An 18,231-nucleotide genomic window follows, 5' to 3' on the forward strand; every position below is an offset into this window, starting at 1 on the left:
TATATAGAGAGAGAGAGAGAGAGATATATATATATATATAGATAGAGAGAGATATATATATATATATATATATATATATACAGAGAGAGATATATAGAGATATATATATACATATATATATATACATAGACAGTGCGTCCAACTTGTTTCTTTGGTTTCTCCATTGCTGCTGCCAAGATGACCTTTAAGTCGTCTACAATAATCTGGGTGAATGACATTAGGCTCTGATTGTTGACATAACACACATATAGTACTCAATGAAAGATCAAATGTTGCGACTAAACAGCAACACTAACCGGTTTTAGTGGTAAACTGCATGAGCTTTGAAATGTTTTGTTGTGTGTCAAGGCTTCAAATTAGCTGTGGGGCATCTGATTTTTCCTTGTATGATGTGTCAAATTGTGCATAATTGTTTCAAGCTAAAAAGTGTCTGCTTCCTACATTTGTTTAAATTACATCAGCCTATACAAACACTGCATGAGCATCTGAGTTCGATCCCTGATGTACAATTAATCTCAAATGCAGTTGGTCCGTAATGTTCAATTCCTCATAACTTACAACAGTAAAGGCAGTTGTTGCAGGGGGATTTGGTTCCTGTTGTTAAGCTTGGAAATTTATTATTTCCCCTTTTACAATATAACATGCACCAATTGTTTTCCGTTAAGGTCAAAGAGGCCTCTTCCAAAATGTAACCCAGATGCTATCCCTTGAGTGACCGGATCCAAATTCTGCCCTATTATCAAAAAGGAATGCAGACGTTGTAATATTAAAAAATGGCCACAACACAGTGCGTTTCCAAATATGTAAAGATGATTACTCTTAAATAATTTCAACTTGATAAATGTACTGTGTATTTATATATTTGACAGGAACATGTATGACACCGGCAACCCCTGAAAAGCTACTCATAAATACAACAAGTTTACCTCTTTTGAAATTGAAAACATGTTTATATTTATCTAACCGTTATACAGAAATATGTTAACTAATTTCAGTCTGAAATTGTTGGACTGGAAGATTTACATATGTACATTTAAAAAAATGTATTCCTTTTCAACAAACCAATATCGCACTGTTTCACTAGGGGGCGCTAACACAAAGCACCAGGTGGCCAGGGAACAACTTGAGAAAGGAGGAGGCCATTCACTAGCCTGTTTTAGCTACACACGCCTAGCTACTGTTAGCTAGCCGGCGGCTAACAAGCAAGCTAAAACACCAGTTTGTTTTAATGTCGCCTGTCTTATCAAGTGATGGCAAGAGAACAGTGTTCACAAACCGAAGCTGGTGAGTCCTGAGCGTCCCTTTGATCCGTGACAAACATTTTGCATGCACACAGTATACAGTTGTGTGTCTGCTAGCGCGCTAAGTAACCGACTGCAACCTAAAGCTATTTAGCTAACGCTAGCTCGGCTTAATAGCAAGATTAGTTAATACCAAGCTAATTCACCTATCTTTCTTTTCAGAACTGTATTACCTCATTACCAGATTTCTGCAGTCTGGACCTTGTAAAAAAGCATCACAGGTAAAAAGATATTAGCTCATACCGGTTGTTAAACGTCTAAAAAGTATGTTGTGCTAGAAGCTAACGCTAACTGTGTTTGTTGTTAAGATTCTGGTTGAGGAGCTGGAGGAGTATGAGGTAGGTTCAGCTGGACCTTTCTGTTTTTATTCTCGTGTGTGGCTTCCGTACTGTTGCCTATCTGGCCGCTTTTGGGCAAAATTTCAGTAATTTGGGCTAGAGTTAGATAAAGTAGCGTGTTGCCGAGCCGGGACGATCCTGGCAGTTTTGTACCATCGCTAACCGCTTGTCTTATAACTTTAGTTGATCCCTCAACGATGGAGTTGGGACGGGGAGAAATACAAACGGACCTTCCAAGACTGGGTGAGTGTGAATTGTCATAATTAACTTTTTAATCAAATGAAGCGTATGTCTTCTATTTTAATCGTCAATCGCCTTTTGGCGGATGTGTTTCTTTTTAATTAAATCAAGCACCCGAAATTGATGCGGTGGTTATATGTTTATGTCTATTATAACACATTTAAACATTTGTATTAATATAGGCCCGTTGCTAAATAACTATATATAGGCTTTGCTTTTGTGTGGGCTAGTAGGAGGAGAATAGAGACGGGGATAGGTAGTGATAGGCTCAGCCAGTTCCACAGGGATGTCAGTCTTCTGTTGGAGCCAATTAAATCCCAAACGTTTTTAGAGCGAACCGGAATAATCGTAAGAGACTCTTTTGATTGGCTGTGAGCTTCTTTGCCCCTCCTCTTTCTTTCTTCTCCCTCTCTCTTGATTGTTTTTCACCGGGCTGCAGTACAAAACCATGCTGCAAATAATGACAAGTATAAACAGAAAGTGAAAAAAATAAGTTAAAGTAATTTTTTGGAATGTGATAGTTAGATGTGTATTTGTTTCTACACAGATGTTTGCATTTTTATTTACAATGTATATTTGTAGTGAATACAAAATGTATTATGATTAACTAATTACAGAAAGATTGATTGGTGTTTTGTTCATTGCAGTGTCTAGTTTTTAATTGTGACTTTGAGGATGTTGTGTGACTTTTACACCAGAAGAGGCTACATATAGATGTGAAGCAACCAGAGGCGTAGTAGTATGTGAAAATGTGACATTTTTGTATTTAAAATGTTCCAATCGGTACACATCATGGTCTGAAGTACTTATATTGGTCAGTTTAAATAATTGTGGGGCTGTCTTATTTTTATCTGTTTACCAAAGCTGGATTTTTATTTAATTACTTCAAACTTGTTTAGGACTGTTTAAGAATGTAACAGAGATGGTAATGTTTTGTATATATATGCTATTTACATATTTGTTGAATGACTTTGTAATAGCTGTCTGTGACTCCTGCAGGTGATTTTGAATCAGCACATTCCTGCAGACTATCTGCTCCGTGTATGTCAGCGGATAGGCCCGCTTATAGAAAAGGAGATCCCACCTAGTGTTCCTGGAGTCCAAACACTTCTGGGGCTGGGAAGACAGTCATTGCTACGTTCCACCAAAAGTGAGCATTTCTCTCCCATCCATGTTTTTACCTTCGCCAAGGAAGTTATTTCTTCTGTATTAAAGAAGAGATTATATATCAATACTTTTGTAATGTTTTTGCGTGGTTTGTTGGCAATAGATCAGTTTCCAAATCCATAATCATGTTCATCATTTCTCACGTTTGTTTTTCCAATCACTGCCTGTATAATTCAGGTTGTAGCCACAAAGTATGCAGTGGCTCAGCCGTCGCTGCACTCCACCGAGGGCGTCCACCAGAACCTCCAGTCAGCAATGGACATCCTCCCAATGTCGGTGTGTGAAACAGTTTTATGTATTTAGTTCTACCCATCAAAAGGACCCAAAACCCCGAGACCAATTAAGTTAAGTCCGCTTTAGCAGTATGTTGCTTCCACTAATCATTGTCGTTCTTTATATCAAGTGTCCATCATGGGTGCTCGCCAGGCCTCAGGCACGGCTCGTTTCAGCCAGACCTTGCCGTCTTCCTCCTACCAACACATGAAGATACACAAACGTATCCTTGGCCACCTTTCTTCAGTCTACTGTGTAGCCTTTGACCGCACCGGCCGTCGGATATTCACGGTGAGTGAGCATTTCTGGTTCAGATGATTATGCAATCAAACTTTATCTGTAGTATCTCACTGGCAAACTATTTGCAAAAGTTGCAAAGATAAAATGCGATAGTAAATTCCAGATTATAAGTTTTATTGGAAAATACATTTATCTCATACAATAAATTCATTTTTAGAAAACATTCCAAATTTGGACAGCGGTAGACTGGTGACAAAATAAGCACCGAGGGATGTTTGCAACCACAAAATCGCATTTAGGGTTACCTTAGCTTATAAGGGCCGCCACAGGTGATCTAGAGAAGCAAACTGATAGGGAGAGAATAAAAAAAATACCAGTGGTTTAATATACAGTGTATGTTTTATTAGTTATAAATTAGTTTCACTTTTGATTGTCACAAAATACATTTTAGATGAATAGAGTTAAGTTGACACAAATGATGATCACAATAACCTATAATTTTGTTTTAGGGTTCTGATGATTGCCTGGTAAAAATCTGGGCCACGGATGACGGCCGGCTCCTATCAACACTTCGCGGCCACTCAGCGGAGATCTGTGACATGGCTGTCAACCACGAGAACAGCCTCATTGCCTCAGCTAGCTGCGACAAAACCATCAGAGTGTGGTGCCTGCGAACCTGTGCACCCATCACTGTTCTGCAGGCCCACGGGGCGTCCATCACATCCATACAGGTGAGACTGATGCATTTTGCCTACACGTTCTGCTCCACGTCAACTCTTTTGCTGCTGCAGTATTGCGGTAAATTTTGACTAACGAACACTGACTTTCTATGCCCTCAGTTTTGTCCTGCTGTCAAAGGGACAACGCGGTACCTGGCCTCCACCGGTGCAGATGGCATGGTGTGTTTCTGGAAGTGGCACTCGCACAACATGAAATTCCAGTAAGTGTTTGAAACATCAACTCTTTTGACTCCACAATTTCGTAAAGTTGCTCTTTTTCATGGAAATAATTTTGAGTCTCCTCTTCTCAGTGATCAACCAGTCAAGTTTGTTGAGCGGTCACGTCCAGGAGTACAGGTCTCCACTTCCTCTTTCAGCAGCGGTAAGTGTGTTTCCCTGCCCGGTGACATTTCCATTTTCCATATGTATTGTCCTAAGCTGCTGCTGTGAGCTGCAAACCAAACCCAGACAACTTTTATTTTATTGCAAAAAAATTAACTTAATCAGCCTTTTTCTTTAAAAAAAAAAAATGTTGTGAAGCACAGACAGTGATAAAGTACTGTCAACAGTTTTGTGCATCAACATTAGCTTATTGCAGCAAATGAACAGAGACTCTTTGTGTAACAATGCAATTTGATTTACAAAGTAACTGCTGACAAAAAGCTATCATTTGGCAGTATGTATTATAAATGAATTTATTGGGAACAATAAAAGTCCATATATGGATATAAGGATATTGTTGTAAACTGAATTTCATTCTATGTTTACTGTTAATAGGTGGTATGTTCATGGCCACCGGTGGCACTGATCATTTGATCAGAGTCTACTACCTTGGTGCTGAAACTCCGGTGAAGGTCTCTGAGATGGATGCACACACGGTAAGAAACTAAACGCAGAATCAAATCTGTTCCACTATTTCTAACGGTATTTAAACAAGGTATCTGTGACTTTGATACATGTCTTCTTTTCCTCTTTTAGGATAAAGTCGTTGTGGTACAGTTTAGCAACAACAGTGACAGGTGAGTGTGTTGCTGAGATCATGGACTTGAAACAGTTTTTTTGTGTGGTTTCCGAGCCTCTGACTCTGTGTATATGTTTCCAGCCTAAGGTTTGTGAGTGGCAGTCGCGACGGCACAGCCAGGATCTGGCATTACCAGCAACAGGAGTGGAAGAGCATCACTTTAGACATTGCTGCCAGGCTGCCTGGGTAAGAAGAAGAAGAAGAAGTTTTACAGGGTTATCCTTTTGTTTCCTTTCCACTTAGTGTTTCATGTCTGATGAGATCTTTTCCTCCAGGAGTACTGTCACCAATGGGGATGATAAAACCAAGCTGGTTGTTACCATGGTGGCTTGGGACCGTGCAGATAGCACTGTCATCACAGCAGTGTCGAACTACCTGCTTAAAGTGTGGAGCACAACCACTGGACAGCTATTGCACATTTTATCTGTGAGTGGCTGAAGCATTTCTACTCTGCAACAATGACTAAACAGCTGCTTTTGACCAACTGACCGTCCTGAATGTTTGTGATTTCTCTGTTCAAGGGTCATGATGATGAGGTGTTTGTGCTGGAGGCTCACCCATTTGACTCCCGCATCATGCTTTCAGCCGGCCATGATGGCAACATTTACATGTGGGACCTGGCCAAAGGAGCCAAGATCCGCAACTTCTTCAACATGGTAATTGATAATGACAATGACAGTCACCCACCAGTAGTGTTTTCTATCATTGAGTTCATATTGAAGTATTTGATTCCAGATTGAAGGGCAAGGCCACGGTGCTATTTTTGACTGCAAGTTCTCAGCTGACGGACAGCATTTTGCCTGCACTGACTCACACGGCCATTTGCTCATCTTTGGCTTCGGCTGCAGTAGACCATATGAGAAGGTAACGGCACATAAATAGTTGTTAAAACATATTTCGTCTTGCCATCGCTCTATCATTTCCTATTTTTATATATTTTAAAGGAACATTAGGAATCGATGAGGTTGGACAGCATGTTGGATTTGTGGTTACACATACTGTTCTTTAATCATAACACCTGATTTTAAGCCAAAGGGTCACAGAGGAATTGAAATCTGAAATATTGTAGGAAAGGGAGCTAATAATCACGAAGAAGCTCTCTGACTCTGTGTTCTGGTAACTTGTGAAGGGGGGCAAGCAAGCAGCAAATTTAACTATTTCTTTTGTTTAGTTTTTTGCTCATTATCGACACAAATTCCCTCCAGATACCTGACCAGATGTTCTTCCACACGGACTACCGACCTCTTATCCGTGACTCTAATAACTACGTGCTGGACGAGCAGACGCAGCAAGCCCCACACCTCATGCCTCCACCCTTCCTGGTGGATGTTGATGGAAATCCTCACCCTCCTCACTACCAGCGCCTGGTTCCAGGAAGAGAGAGCTGCAAGGAGGATCAGCTAGTACCCCAGCTAGGATACATGGCTAACAGTAAAACCTGCTCCCTCATTACTCCTACCATTCAGAATGCTTGCAAAGTTTTAACTCAGGAAGTGTAACTGACAGTTTGTGTCTGCCGTTTTGCTGCTCAGGTGATGGGGAGTTGGTGGAGCAGGTGCTCGGCCAGCAAACGGCAGAAAACAGAGAAAGCCTATTAGACAATCTCATCAGACAGTTGCAGAATGAGCAGGACCAGCGTCAGAACGAAGAAGAGCCGGCTGAAGAGGAAGAAGGTATGTTTTACTTCACAATTTGTCAACAAATTTGATTTGATTTGGGGTTATATGTTGTGTTCCTGATTTCTGTGTTCAGTGTGTTTTAACCTATGCCGGTTAAAGTCTGAGATCTACTGTAAAGCTGTGACCATTGTGTGGACACCAGACTTTTAATGGTTAACTTCTTTTGCCAAAAATGCCATATTTTCCAAGGTAACATATAGCATTAACAAACAAATCTCTATCTGTAGCGGGAGGTGAAGAAGAGGTGGAGGCCTCGTCCTCGGCTGCTGAGTCACACAGAAGTAGGCAGGTGGACGGGGTGTGGCAGATGCAGCATAATGCCCTGCGGAGTCAAGTGGCCACCGAGAGGGACCTGCTGGCCTGGAGCCGCAGAGTGATGGTCAATGAAGTGCCACAAGGGATATCCAGGTAAGGCAAATAGAGAGAGCAAATTCTATTTCTTTTTATATGAATGTTTTTTTGTGTACAGTACATTTCCTGATGACATTTTCTTTTTTTTAATTAGAGTTTCGGAGGAGTGCAGAAAAGCCAAAGGTGACATGGAATGTTCTCTATACAATGCAGAGAGGAGGAAAAAACCAGTAACATGCACACCCAAGGTACGCTACTCTTCACTTCAGTTTTCACAAGTAAAACAAAATACTATCCAGCCATGCCAATTCATTCCTGCTCTACTTATTTTCCACCCTCCTTCCCCACTTTGTAGAACGATCTGTTGACGTCACGCCTGCGCTCCCTGCGGCCGACCAAGAAAAAGCAGCAGCGTCACACCTATCAGACCCGCTCAGCTCAAGTCCGCCGTCCTGGGACCAGGAGTCGAAACTCCACTAACCGACGTAACTCTGACAGCCAGATAGACTCTGACAGTGATGGAAATGTACGTTCCGTCCTTCTACTCTACGTATCCAAACATGCCAAGGTGCTGTGGAGCGCCGCCTTTTAACTACCATTCATCATAGTAAATGGTGCTTGTTGTGTTTTTGTTGACAGGCAGCAGCAGAGGTGGAGCAAAGCGAAGCCTCCTCCGATGGTGAAGCTCAGTGGCAAAGCGAGAGCAGCTCCAGGTGAATATCTTTGACTGAGCACTGTTTATCCGGATGTAGTTATAATCGCCCAACTAACATAACCCCTCTTTTATTCTCAGTGACTCCTCTAGTGAATATTCTGATTGGACAGCTGACGCTGGGATCAATCTTCAGCCGCCAAAGCGACCAACCAGGAGGCCCGTCCAGCCCCAAGGTTACAGCAGCTCTGAGGAAGAAGAAGGCGATGGCAAGGGAAAGGAGGCCAAGAAGAGGGATAATGAGAAGAGGAAGAAGCCCAAGGAGACCAAACAGGTACGCTAACGTGATCCGGTGCTCCTGTACTCCCATGAAAACATGTCTCTTTACCACACAGCATGGGAGAAATTCTGTACTTGAACTTTGTTGGGTCTAATTATATTTACCTAGAAACCCACATCCTCTCTGGCTGGGCTCGATGCGGAGGAGTGGCTGCCACCATCATGGATAATGGAGACCATCCCCCACCGCTCTCCTTTTGTTCCGCAGATGGGAGATGAGGTAGGGAGTGCCGCTCTCACATCAAACAGAAAGAAAATCCTTCATATTACATGCATTTTGACCACGGTTCTCATGTCCTCCTCCAGCTGATCTACTTCAAACAGGGCCATCAGGCCTACGTCCGGGCTGTGCGCAGGGCCAAGGCCTACAGCATCAACCCTCAGAAACAGCCGTGGAACAGGCTCGACCTCAGGGTGAGGCGTAGTTTCATTTAAAAGCCAGTGATGTTCACAGGGCAGGCCCTAAAATGCTCCATTAGACAAGCTGTTCAGAGAGTCTGAAAACAGCTGCCAATTGTTGTAACTTTCGGATTCTGGCAATCTGATGACCAGGCCCACTTTCCACCGCTGTTAGCCAGGTAAAAAAATTGGACAGAGCTCCTAGCCCTCCACATATTCTTTCCTGGCAGTATGTTATATGAAATGGGCAGTACCTCTTCCTCAACATTAGTTGTTTAGCCATGCTAGCTACATGGCTCTAGATATGGCAATACCTGCTTGTCCACCACTTTGGTCCAAAATATATCATCAACTATTGGACGGATTGCCATGGTATAAAGGTATCCATGGTGCCGAGAGGACAAATCATGTAATTACTTCATTAATCCTTTGACATCTAGTGCCACCATCAAGTCAAAATTTCCGTATGTCCAATCCCTTTGTGTTATAAGAAAATGCAAAACTTAAGACACTCCAATCAGCCTGCTGTGATTAGTGTTAATTAACACATGTTAACAAACTAAGGTGTGAACATGCTAGACATCAGCATGATAGCATTGTCCTTGTTAGCATGCTGCCATGCTGATAAAGGTAGCATTTAGCTAGCCGACCTCACAGAGCCGCTAGCATGGCTGCAGAGTTTTTGGTCTTGCTAATTAAGCATTGGAATGGGCCGATTAAGTGAGTTTTAACATCCTTGCACAATCATTGCAGTGTGGTGTAAAAAGAAAATCTATTAGGCATGTCAAGGTTGTTCTCCTAGTGTAGCCATAACTTTTTTTCTTTCTTGAGACGTTCTATTCTATTTATCTCCTTCATTAGTCTTACCGTTTTTCTTCTGCCCCTTCAGGACCAGGAATCCGTGAAGGTGGTTGGAATTAAATATGAAGTGGGACCTCCCACCCTCTGCTGCCTAAAACTGGCTTTCTTGGACCCAGTCTCAGGGAAGATGACCAATGACTCTTTCTCCTTAAAGTAAGCATTTATATACGGTACAAGATAACAAAATATTGAAGCATGTGCATTTGATTTCGTCTTTCATTTCCACACTCTACAGGTACCATGACATGCCAGATGTCATAGATTTTCTGGTATTGCAGCAGTTTTACAACGAGGCTAAAGAGCACAACTGGCAGCCAGGTGAGTATTTTGAAGTGATGTGCTTACTTATCATGTTCATTGTTGTGGAGAGTGTACTGTCCTTCACTTATGTTTGATCCTGTCTTCACTTTGCTCTCTTCAGGTATGAGATTCCGCAGCATCATTGATGACGCCTGGTGGTTTGGCTCTGTGGAAGACCAGCAGCCTCTGCAGCCGGAGTATCCAGACAGCCTGTTCCAGTGCTATGCAGTAAAGTGCGTCTGAATTTCTGCAGTGTTTGTAGCTGATGGAGGAGTATTCTACTCCAAAATAATGTATCAGCAGTGCTCTCTGTTAAATCAATAATTCTTCTTTGCTGGCCCCATGTCACATTTCACAACTGTTACTCAAATAAGTGATTGTAATCTTGCACACAGTGTGGTAAACTAACTAATGAGTGTTTCATCAGGTGGGATAATGGTGAGCGGGAGAAAATGAGTCCCTGGGACATGGAGCCTATACCTGAGGAAGGTCAGTGATATTATTAAAATAGAGTAGTCCACCTGGTTATTAACCTGTGCATTTTTTGATGTGATGACAAAATGTCAAAAGATAGTTTTATTTGGAAAATACGTACTGTTTAATGTACCATTTCATTTCAAATTGGACAATATATTAATATTGGAATTTCACTCCAAAAATGGGATTTAATTGTGATACATTTCCTCGCACTCATTTATTTTGAAATTATTTGAGGTCTGTTTTACAATGGAGCATTATTGCCAACAACAGTGTCAGTGGAATCAAGGAGATGTACCAAAACAAACAAAAAAGAAAAGATTCTTTCCTTGGCCTTATTAGAAATCCCCATGAGGTAAAGGAAGGAACGTGTTGGAAAAAGACATTGTGCTGAGAGAGCAAGTTGAAATGTTAAGTAAATAATGCATGCATAGATCATACATCTTTAAGACGTTGCTAAATATAAAAGTAAACTGTATCCATGTAGACCAAATTAAATATCCATGTAACAAAATACAGAATCAATTTTGTACTCCCAACAAAAGAAATATAAGCGAATATAAAACAAAAGAATGTCCTTTCCTTTCCATAAAGCTGGCCATTTGTTTTCCAGACAAAAAGGCTTATTATTTTTGCTTTTAAAGACCTCAACTTGTTACTAATGTTGGCCACTAGGATAGTCTCTTTAAAAACAAAACAATTATGATTATTTTTTGGGACATTTTTGGGACAGGCCTTTATTGACGGGACAGCTGAGGAGGTGAAAGGGGGATGACATGCAGCAAAGGGCCGCGGGTCGGAGTCAGACCCGGGCTGCTGCGTAGAGGAGTACACCTCTATACAGGCTGTGGGCGCTTGCTCTACCAATTGAGCCATCCGGGCGCCCGCCACTAGGAAAGTCTTGGAAAGTTAACATTTGGGAACTAAACTATCCCACGTACCCACACACAAACATACCAGGCTTCCAATTCCCTAAATCAGTTCAGATTTAATCTGCCATTTAATTTCAGTAGCAGAATGGTTGAAATGAAAAACCATGTTGTTTCTAAAACATGGAAATGCTTTTTGGTCATATTCTTGGCTTGACATCAATCTAAGATGTTTTTATTATGAAAATAAAATATACTCTTGCTAAGTAGAAGGTGTTATAAGTTTTGTAACATGATTGTGTGGTAGGTATATATCTGTATTTCATAGTAGTTCTGATCATTTAACTAAATACCTTTTCATTTTTTGACACATTTTGTGGCTCCGTCAGCTGCGTTGCCTGAACAGGTGGGTGATGGCGTGGAGGTGGCCGAGGAGGAGCTAATGGCTCTGCTTTACACGCCTCAGGAGGGAGAATGGGGGGCTCACACACGAGATGAAGACTGTGAGAGAATCCTCCATGGCATCGATCAGCTTCTAACACTGGGTAGGCCACCAGTGACACTGATGGGAAAAGTCTGAGCTCGTTCATGTCTGCCACGTTTGATCTCACTCCTGGTTGTCCACAGATGTAGCCAAGGCATTCGCGTCACCAGTAAATCTGCGGGACTACCCTCTGTACTGCACCGCGGTGGCTTACCCTACTGACCTCAGCACCATCCGCAAACGAGTGGAGAACCACTTCTACAGGTGAGGCAACACATATAAACTCACGCATTTTTATCCTCGCCATGAGTCCAAAGACGTGATGACAAAGGGTTGACATGTGAGTTTGAAGTGTGGCTGTTCTTCTCTGCTGCAGGCGGATCTCTGCACTAATGTGGGAGGTGCGCTACATTGAACACAATGCCCGCACTTTCAATGAACCCCAGAGCCCCATTGTAGCAACTGCCAAGGTGGTGACTGACGTTCTCCTTCACTACATTGGGTAAATCTTACACAGTTCATGTTATAACAATCTCATTGACAGCGTTGGAAACTGCGATGAATATTTCTACACACGTGTCTGATGCCTTAGCCGTCTGTCTCCCTCAGGGACCAGAGCTGCACAGACATCTTGGATCTGCATCACAAACTGAAGTCTGAGATCAGCAGTGGAGAAGAAGCTGAGGTGAGAGAGTTGGGTTGTGTTAAGTGTGTTTATTTTATTTTTTTACATAACGGCAACAGCTTTTTTCTTAAGATTACTGCTTTTGCCGTAAATAGTCATTTGGGTTTCTATGTGTTCCTCTGCAGGCTGAGTTGGATGTGGACTCTGACACTCCAGGCACATCTACAGGACAGCGGGTAAGAGGGAACAGAGTCCAGTGTCTCACAACAATCCATTTTAGTCTGCAGTAGCTCCAGTCTTAGTTTATTGTATCTTCTCTCCACCAGGGAGCCAACCTGAATTCCAAGAAGCGAGGTGTGGTCTTGGATGTGAAATTCTGGCGAGGTCAATGCAAAGAGCTTCTGCGTCGTATGATGGTCTCGCCAGATTCTGTGCCGTTCAGGCGGCCAGTGGACCTCTTTGAGTATCCGGTAAAACAGTCTGAAACAGTTTGCAGTTATAAGGCCGCTGATACCAGAAAACAGATCACACACTTTGAAATCCCATTAGAAATGCATGCCAATAGTGTATGAGTAAAAACAGAACTTAACTTAAACCTCTGTGGACATTACCGTTTCTACTCTCTACCTTGTTTTCTTCAGGACTATCGGAACATCATCGACATGCCAATGGATCTGGCTACAGTGTCAGAGACGCTGGTTGCAGGGAATTATGAAAGCCCGATGGAGTTTGCCAAGGACGTGCGCCTCATTTTCAGCAACTCCAAAGCATATACGCCTAACAAGAAATCACAGGTGAAGTACAATCACTGATGGAACAAGTACTGCAACTATCTCCGCGTAACGTCTGACAAAGCGGTGGTCTAATACAGAGATATTCAACAGGGGGTCCGTGACCCCTAGGGGGTCCTTAGAGTAAGTGCAGGAGGGCCGCCAAATATGGTTTAAATATTTTTGAAAGTTTCTTTTTTTCTATTAATAAAACCTATAAATAGCACACACAAAAAAATCATATTTGTGAAAAAAGTCCATTTAATTTACACATTGAAGATAAGCTTATTATACTGTAGGTACGGTAGCCATACAGATAAGCTTAAGGATTCATTGTGCCTTCCACATGTATGTTCAACATTAAAGGGGAACTATGTTTTGTTTTTTTTGTAGCTTAATTTACCTGAAGTGAACAGCTTCCAAGTCATTGGAATGGTTATATGACTTTTTTGAGTTGAATGGTGGTCGTCTCGCTCCCCCCCCAGCACCTGTGAGTGGAAAAACCACCCTCGCAATTTTTGGCCAGCGAGTCTCCAGACTCAGCGTCAGGAAGTATCGCGTGATATCAGGTCACGCAATGTAACAAATTGCTTCACTGCACTGAACACATATGGACATTCAGGAAGAACAGAAAAAAAGAAACGGCAGACTGACCGAGCGAGGAGTCAGACACAAGTTAACATAGGAGCTGCCAAATATCTATTCCAAAGCTGCAGGTGATACACATAATATACAGTATATACCAATCCTTTTTATACATCCGGCCCGCAGTTTAACATGCAACTTAATTTTATACAATATGTTTGCACTAGTTGCTACTCCGTGTCTCTTTCAGTTAAGGGGTCCTTGGTCTAAAAAATGTTGAAGGTCCCAGATCTAATAGATTCACTCTGACTTACTTGTTTTATGTCCAGATCTACACCATGACCCTCAGCCTGTCGGCCTTCTTTGAAAAAAACATCATCTCGATCATCTCGGACCACAAGTCTGCCATTCAGAATGAACGGCGGACTCGTCAGAGACTCAGTTACAGGAACAGAATGCACAACGGAGGCAGCTCCCCGCCTATCAGTCCATCCCCCAGGTGCTGAAACTCATTCACAAACTTGCCACTCAAAACTGCTCATTATCAAATGATATTTTTCCCTTTCAGTGTACACAGGGTGTCTGCAGCTCCTGAAATGATCTTAAATGTGCTGCTCTAAACTCAAAGGCCTGTTTTACACTTAACATGCGGCTTTAGAAAGTCCTAGTCCTCCTGGTCTAAAAAATGTTATTTGAAAGCCTTGCATTAAAGCTGATGAAAGTTGCAGGCACTCTGCTATTATATAATGTAGTTAGTTATTCTGAAAGGTTGCTTCTTTTCTTTGTTTCCATATGTCCAGCCCTAACGGGAAGCACAAGTCAGGAAAGGTGTCGAAGCCAAAAACATCCCGGACCTCAGCGAAGAATCGTCCCCTGAGACCACATCAGGGTATGACTACAGTATTTGTATGTTGTTGGTAGCAGTGTTGGGGAAGTAAAACAATCAATTACTATGCCAAAATTGTTACGGCATTAATTCTGTCATTACCTTGTAGGGTTTGCTGCTGTGGACAGCTGATTTGTCTATAGATAATGTAGCAAACAGTATGTCAATGAGTAAGGCCTACTTACTGAAGATCAGATGTAATGCTTTATACTACCGTCGTACTGTGAAAAGGAGTAGGAATACGGTCCTGATTGGTAATTAGCCGTGTGTTGTTGCTTTAGTTCAGCAAAGCAGCAGTGTAGCAGAGGAGGAGGACACCCAGCCTTCTTCCCCAAGTTCAGGGACGAGCAGCAGCGAGAACAGAAACCAGGGGCCACACCGTGTGACCCGCAGCCAAGCAACGCCGGTGAAGAAGTCAGGTATGACGAGCAGTACATGTATCGACGTCTTTCATTTGGATGTGACTTCCAAGTTCCGGTGCAGAAATGAACCACCGTCCCTCTTGTGTTGCATCAGGGCGCCAGCGCAAGCTGCCTCCAAGTAACGGCTCCAGACAGCGCCCCGAGCGAGAAGCGCCGCCGTCTGAAGATGATGAGAAGGCGGATTCCGGGTCCAACAGATCATCGTCGGAGTCATCCTCCACCTCATCATCGTCCTCTTCCTCGTCATCGTCGGACAGCGAGAACAGCTCAGAGTCTGAGATGGAGAAGTACGTGGAAGGGGGAGATCACGACTACAGCAAAGCTCCCTGTCTGTCCGTACGCCTCTCGGCCAAGGGTAAGCTGGCGGCCTCAGGGAAAAGAAGACACAAAGGAGGCGATGACGCGGCCCAGACAGCTAAAAGAGCACGAGTGCAGCTGCCAGTAGAGGAGGAGGAAGACGAGGAGGAGGAAGACGAGGAGGATGAAGAAGAGGAGGAGGAGCAGCAGCAGCCATTGGATCCAAGACATGAAGAGGATGAGGGAGAGCAGCAGCAGCAGAAGGATGAGGAGGAGGAGGAGGAAGAAGATGAGGAGGAGGAGGAGCCTGAGGAGGAGGAGCCTGAGGAGGAGGACGATGAAGACAACTCTGTTGAGACAGGGGCTGTAGCAGTGACAGCAGCAGCAGCAGCTAGCAGTATGAGAGGCAGCCAGTGCAAGTCTCGACGGGTCAACACGCGCAACCAGGGCCGCAGGACAGTTCTGTACGGAGACGAGTCAGAGGACGATGGCCATGGGTCGAAGGAAGACCCCCTCAACCTGGGCATGTCCCGCTCAGGACGGGTACGCCGCATGACAGAGAAAGCCCGCGTCAGCCACCTCATGGGCTGGGGTCACTAACACGTCGCCCCTTTTCAAACCTCAATAAAAGAAAACTATTTAACATGAGTAATACTTCAGGGATTTTTTTCTTTCTTTTTGTACAAGTGTATATATAATATATATATATATATATATATATGATTTTTCTTTTTTATCTGAGACTGCTTATGGCTCCCAAACTGATAGCTGGTGCTCATGATGTTTTCCCTGGTCAACGCTCTGTTGACTGTTGACTCACCTCAGCCTTACTGCTCGCTGGAGGAGCCTTTGAGACGCCGCAGTGCTCCCTCATCCTCCTGTGTGTTTCACGTCTAGTTCTAAACACTATACCCCTCGGTCTCCTCTCGTCCCTCCCATGACTTTCCTCACCAAAGAAGGATGTGGAGATGCCAAAAAATGGTGCTCATGTTTTAGTTTGTTTATTTTCTCAGCAAGTAATTTAACAAATCTCGTCTTGCTCGCGGTCACTCGTTCAGTCCCGACCACCGTGAACCACCACTGGAGGTCACTGATGTCAGCTCTTTTGGTACTTGGTCTTTCCTCGCAGCCACAAGCCTTAGTTTTCGGAACTCACATCATTCAGATTTAGTCCTGTGACTCGAGTCAAGACGAGTATAGTTTGGGCATTAGCAATACTTGGGGAACAGAGCGACTTGGGTCAGAATACAGTACCATGGTAACATCCCAGCTGACAGCTTGCTGTCCTTGGCCTGTGAATGTTACACGTTTCTCCCGCTTCCTTTTTAGTGGTGTCGACTGTTTTTTTTGGCTCTTTGATTCTGTTATTTTGTTAGGATTGGGTGCTTTTTTTTTTTCTTTAAGAAGTAATTTTCTGGGGTAAAAATGCCACTGCATCCTGTTTGTATTTGTACTGTTGTACTCCGTGGTGGATCCATTCATGGTCGTCTCCATCACACCTTCTCTATCCAGTATGTGCAAAGGCAAGGGGTCCCTGGCATACTCTCTTCCACAGAGATATTTATTTTTCCATTGTATTATACCAAGGTTCCTTTAACTATTTCGTACGTTAATAGTAATGAGGAAGAGGAAATATTTGCACATTTATCTACTCCACGTGGCAGCTGAGTAATAAAGATATTAGAGAGCGGTATGATTTTTGTGTAAGAATGTTTAAACTGTGCCAGCAGACAATAAGTCTTTTTTATTACTATTTGTAGTTTAGTTTGACACGTAAAACATGAGATAACGTAACCTATTTCAACCTGTGTATGATGAAGTTGAAGCTCTCATCTGATTGGCTATCTTAATCATGCATTCTTTTGGCCCAAGGCAAAGGTAGCAACCATGGATTCTTACATACTTTGTTGTTTGTTGTATGTTGTGCCGTTTATTCGCCCCTTGTTTCTAACCATCTATGGACTTGAGTGATCTAGATTCGGGTAGACGGTCTGCACATATTACGGCTTTTTCCAGGATTTACTACAATCAGGTGTTATGGTGGTGTCAGAATCACTGTGTGTAGTTTTTCTGCCTAGTTTTATGAGTAATTCCTTGTCGATTGGTTCGTGTTTTTAGTGGAATTGCGTGAAATGGATGCATCCCTTGTTATTGCACCAATAATGTTTACTTTAAAGCTTGTGTGCTCTTTGGTTGGTAGATCATTTGAGACCGCATCCAGTCAGAAGAAACCAGGAACGCTAACTCACAAGTTGGGTGCTCTAATCCGAACACACTTCCTCATTACGGCCTCTGTGTGGTCGCTGACATAAGAGACATGCCTCAGAGGTTGTTTTGTTTCTCTTCTTTTGGGTAGGGTGGCATCAGCATCTTGGGTGCTCCTAGCGGCAGCATTAACTGGCGTCTTGAAACTATTCTGCTTGAGTGTGAGAAGACTGATTCACATTTTGGAATCTTATTTTCATATAGTAGATGGCATTTAGTCATGCTTCGACGCATCAGATTAGTTCATAACAAATACGTTTTACTGTAGGTGGATTAAGATTACGTGACCTTTTTTATACACAATGTTTGATTGTATGTGTTTTTTTTCTTTTTCTTTTTTAATAAAAAATGGATTTAAAATGAAGTGTTTTTGGTGTCTTGTTCTTTGATGATTTCATAATTTATGTTGGTGTAGATCCACCAGTACTTTTTTAAGAGCACTTTTACTGAGTCATCTGTAGTTTTTAAGGTTGTTGGGTCATAAATGTTGCGCTGAAGGCGAAGATTCAGTAGGTACAGAACACTGTGACTGGGATACTGTCGTGAACCTGACTGGACCATTTGCAACTGCATTAATGCACTGAAAGCTGGGGTGAGTCACACGAGGAACAACCAAGGTTGAGTTGTGACGCACTGTGCTCTGCCACACCTAGAAACTGCAGAGACACTGG

The 18,231-nt window shown here is 42.8% G+C and overlaps 1 protein-coding gene across 1 annotated transcript; it reads left to right on the forward strand.

Moving 5' to 3' along the window:
• Positions 1-1,250: 1,250 nt before the first annotated feature.
• On the forward strand, positions 1,251-17,924 carry brwd3 (bromodomain and WD repeat domain containing 3). Its single transcript, XM_034890198.1, has 40 exons — positions 1,251-1,284; positions 1,464-1,522; positions 1,610-1,639; positions 1,823-1,882; positions 2,879-3,029; positions 3,224-3,322; positions 3,450-3,610; positions 4,069-4,290; positions 4,399-4,499; positions 4,590-4,660; positions 5,056-5,156; positions 5,257-5,297; positions 5,381-5,485; positions 5,575-5,725; positions 5,821-5,955; positions 6,035-6,163; positions 6,505-6,730; positions 6,832-6,972; positions 7,206-7,386; positions 7,484-7,577; positions 7,685-7,855; positions 7,969-8,042; positions 8,123-8,315; positions 8,430-8,540; positions 8,627-8,734; positions 9,609-9,733; positions 9,816-9,898; positions 10,002-10,113; positions 10,308-10,369; positions 11,616-11,771; positions 11,854-11,974; positions 12,087-12,212; positions 12,320-12,395; positions 12,521-12,571; positions 12,662-12,805; positions 12,977-13,129; positions 14,020-14,189; positions 14,491-14,579; positions 14,858-14,995; positions 15,093-17,924. The coding sequence occupies exons 1-40, from the start codon at positions 1,251-1,253 to the stop codon at positions 15,893-15,895; spliced, it is 5,358 nt and encodes a 1,785-aa protein (XP_034746089.1). The 3' UTR covers positions 15,896-17,924.
• Positions 17,925-18,231: the final 307 nt, after the last annotated feature.

The sequence above is a fragment of the Etheostoma cragini genome, chromosome 13 (assembly GCF_013103735.1).
Source record: "Etheostoma cragini isolate CJK2018 chromosome 13, CSU_Ecrag_1.0, whole genome shotgun sequence".
Taxonomy (NCBI): domain Eukaryota; kingdom Metazoa; phylum Chordata; class Actinopteri; order Perciformes; family Percidae; genus Etheostoma; species Etheostoma cragini.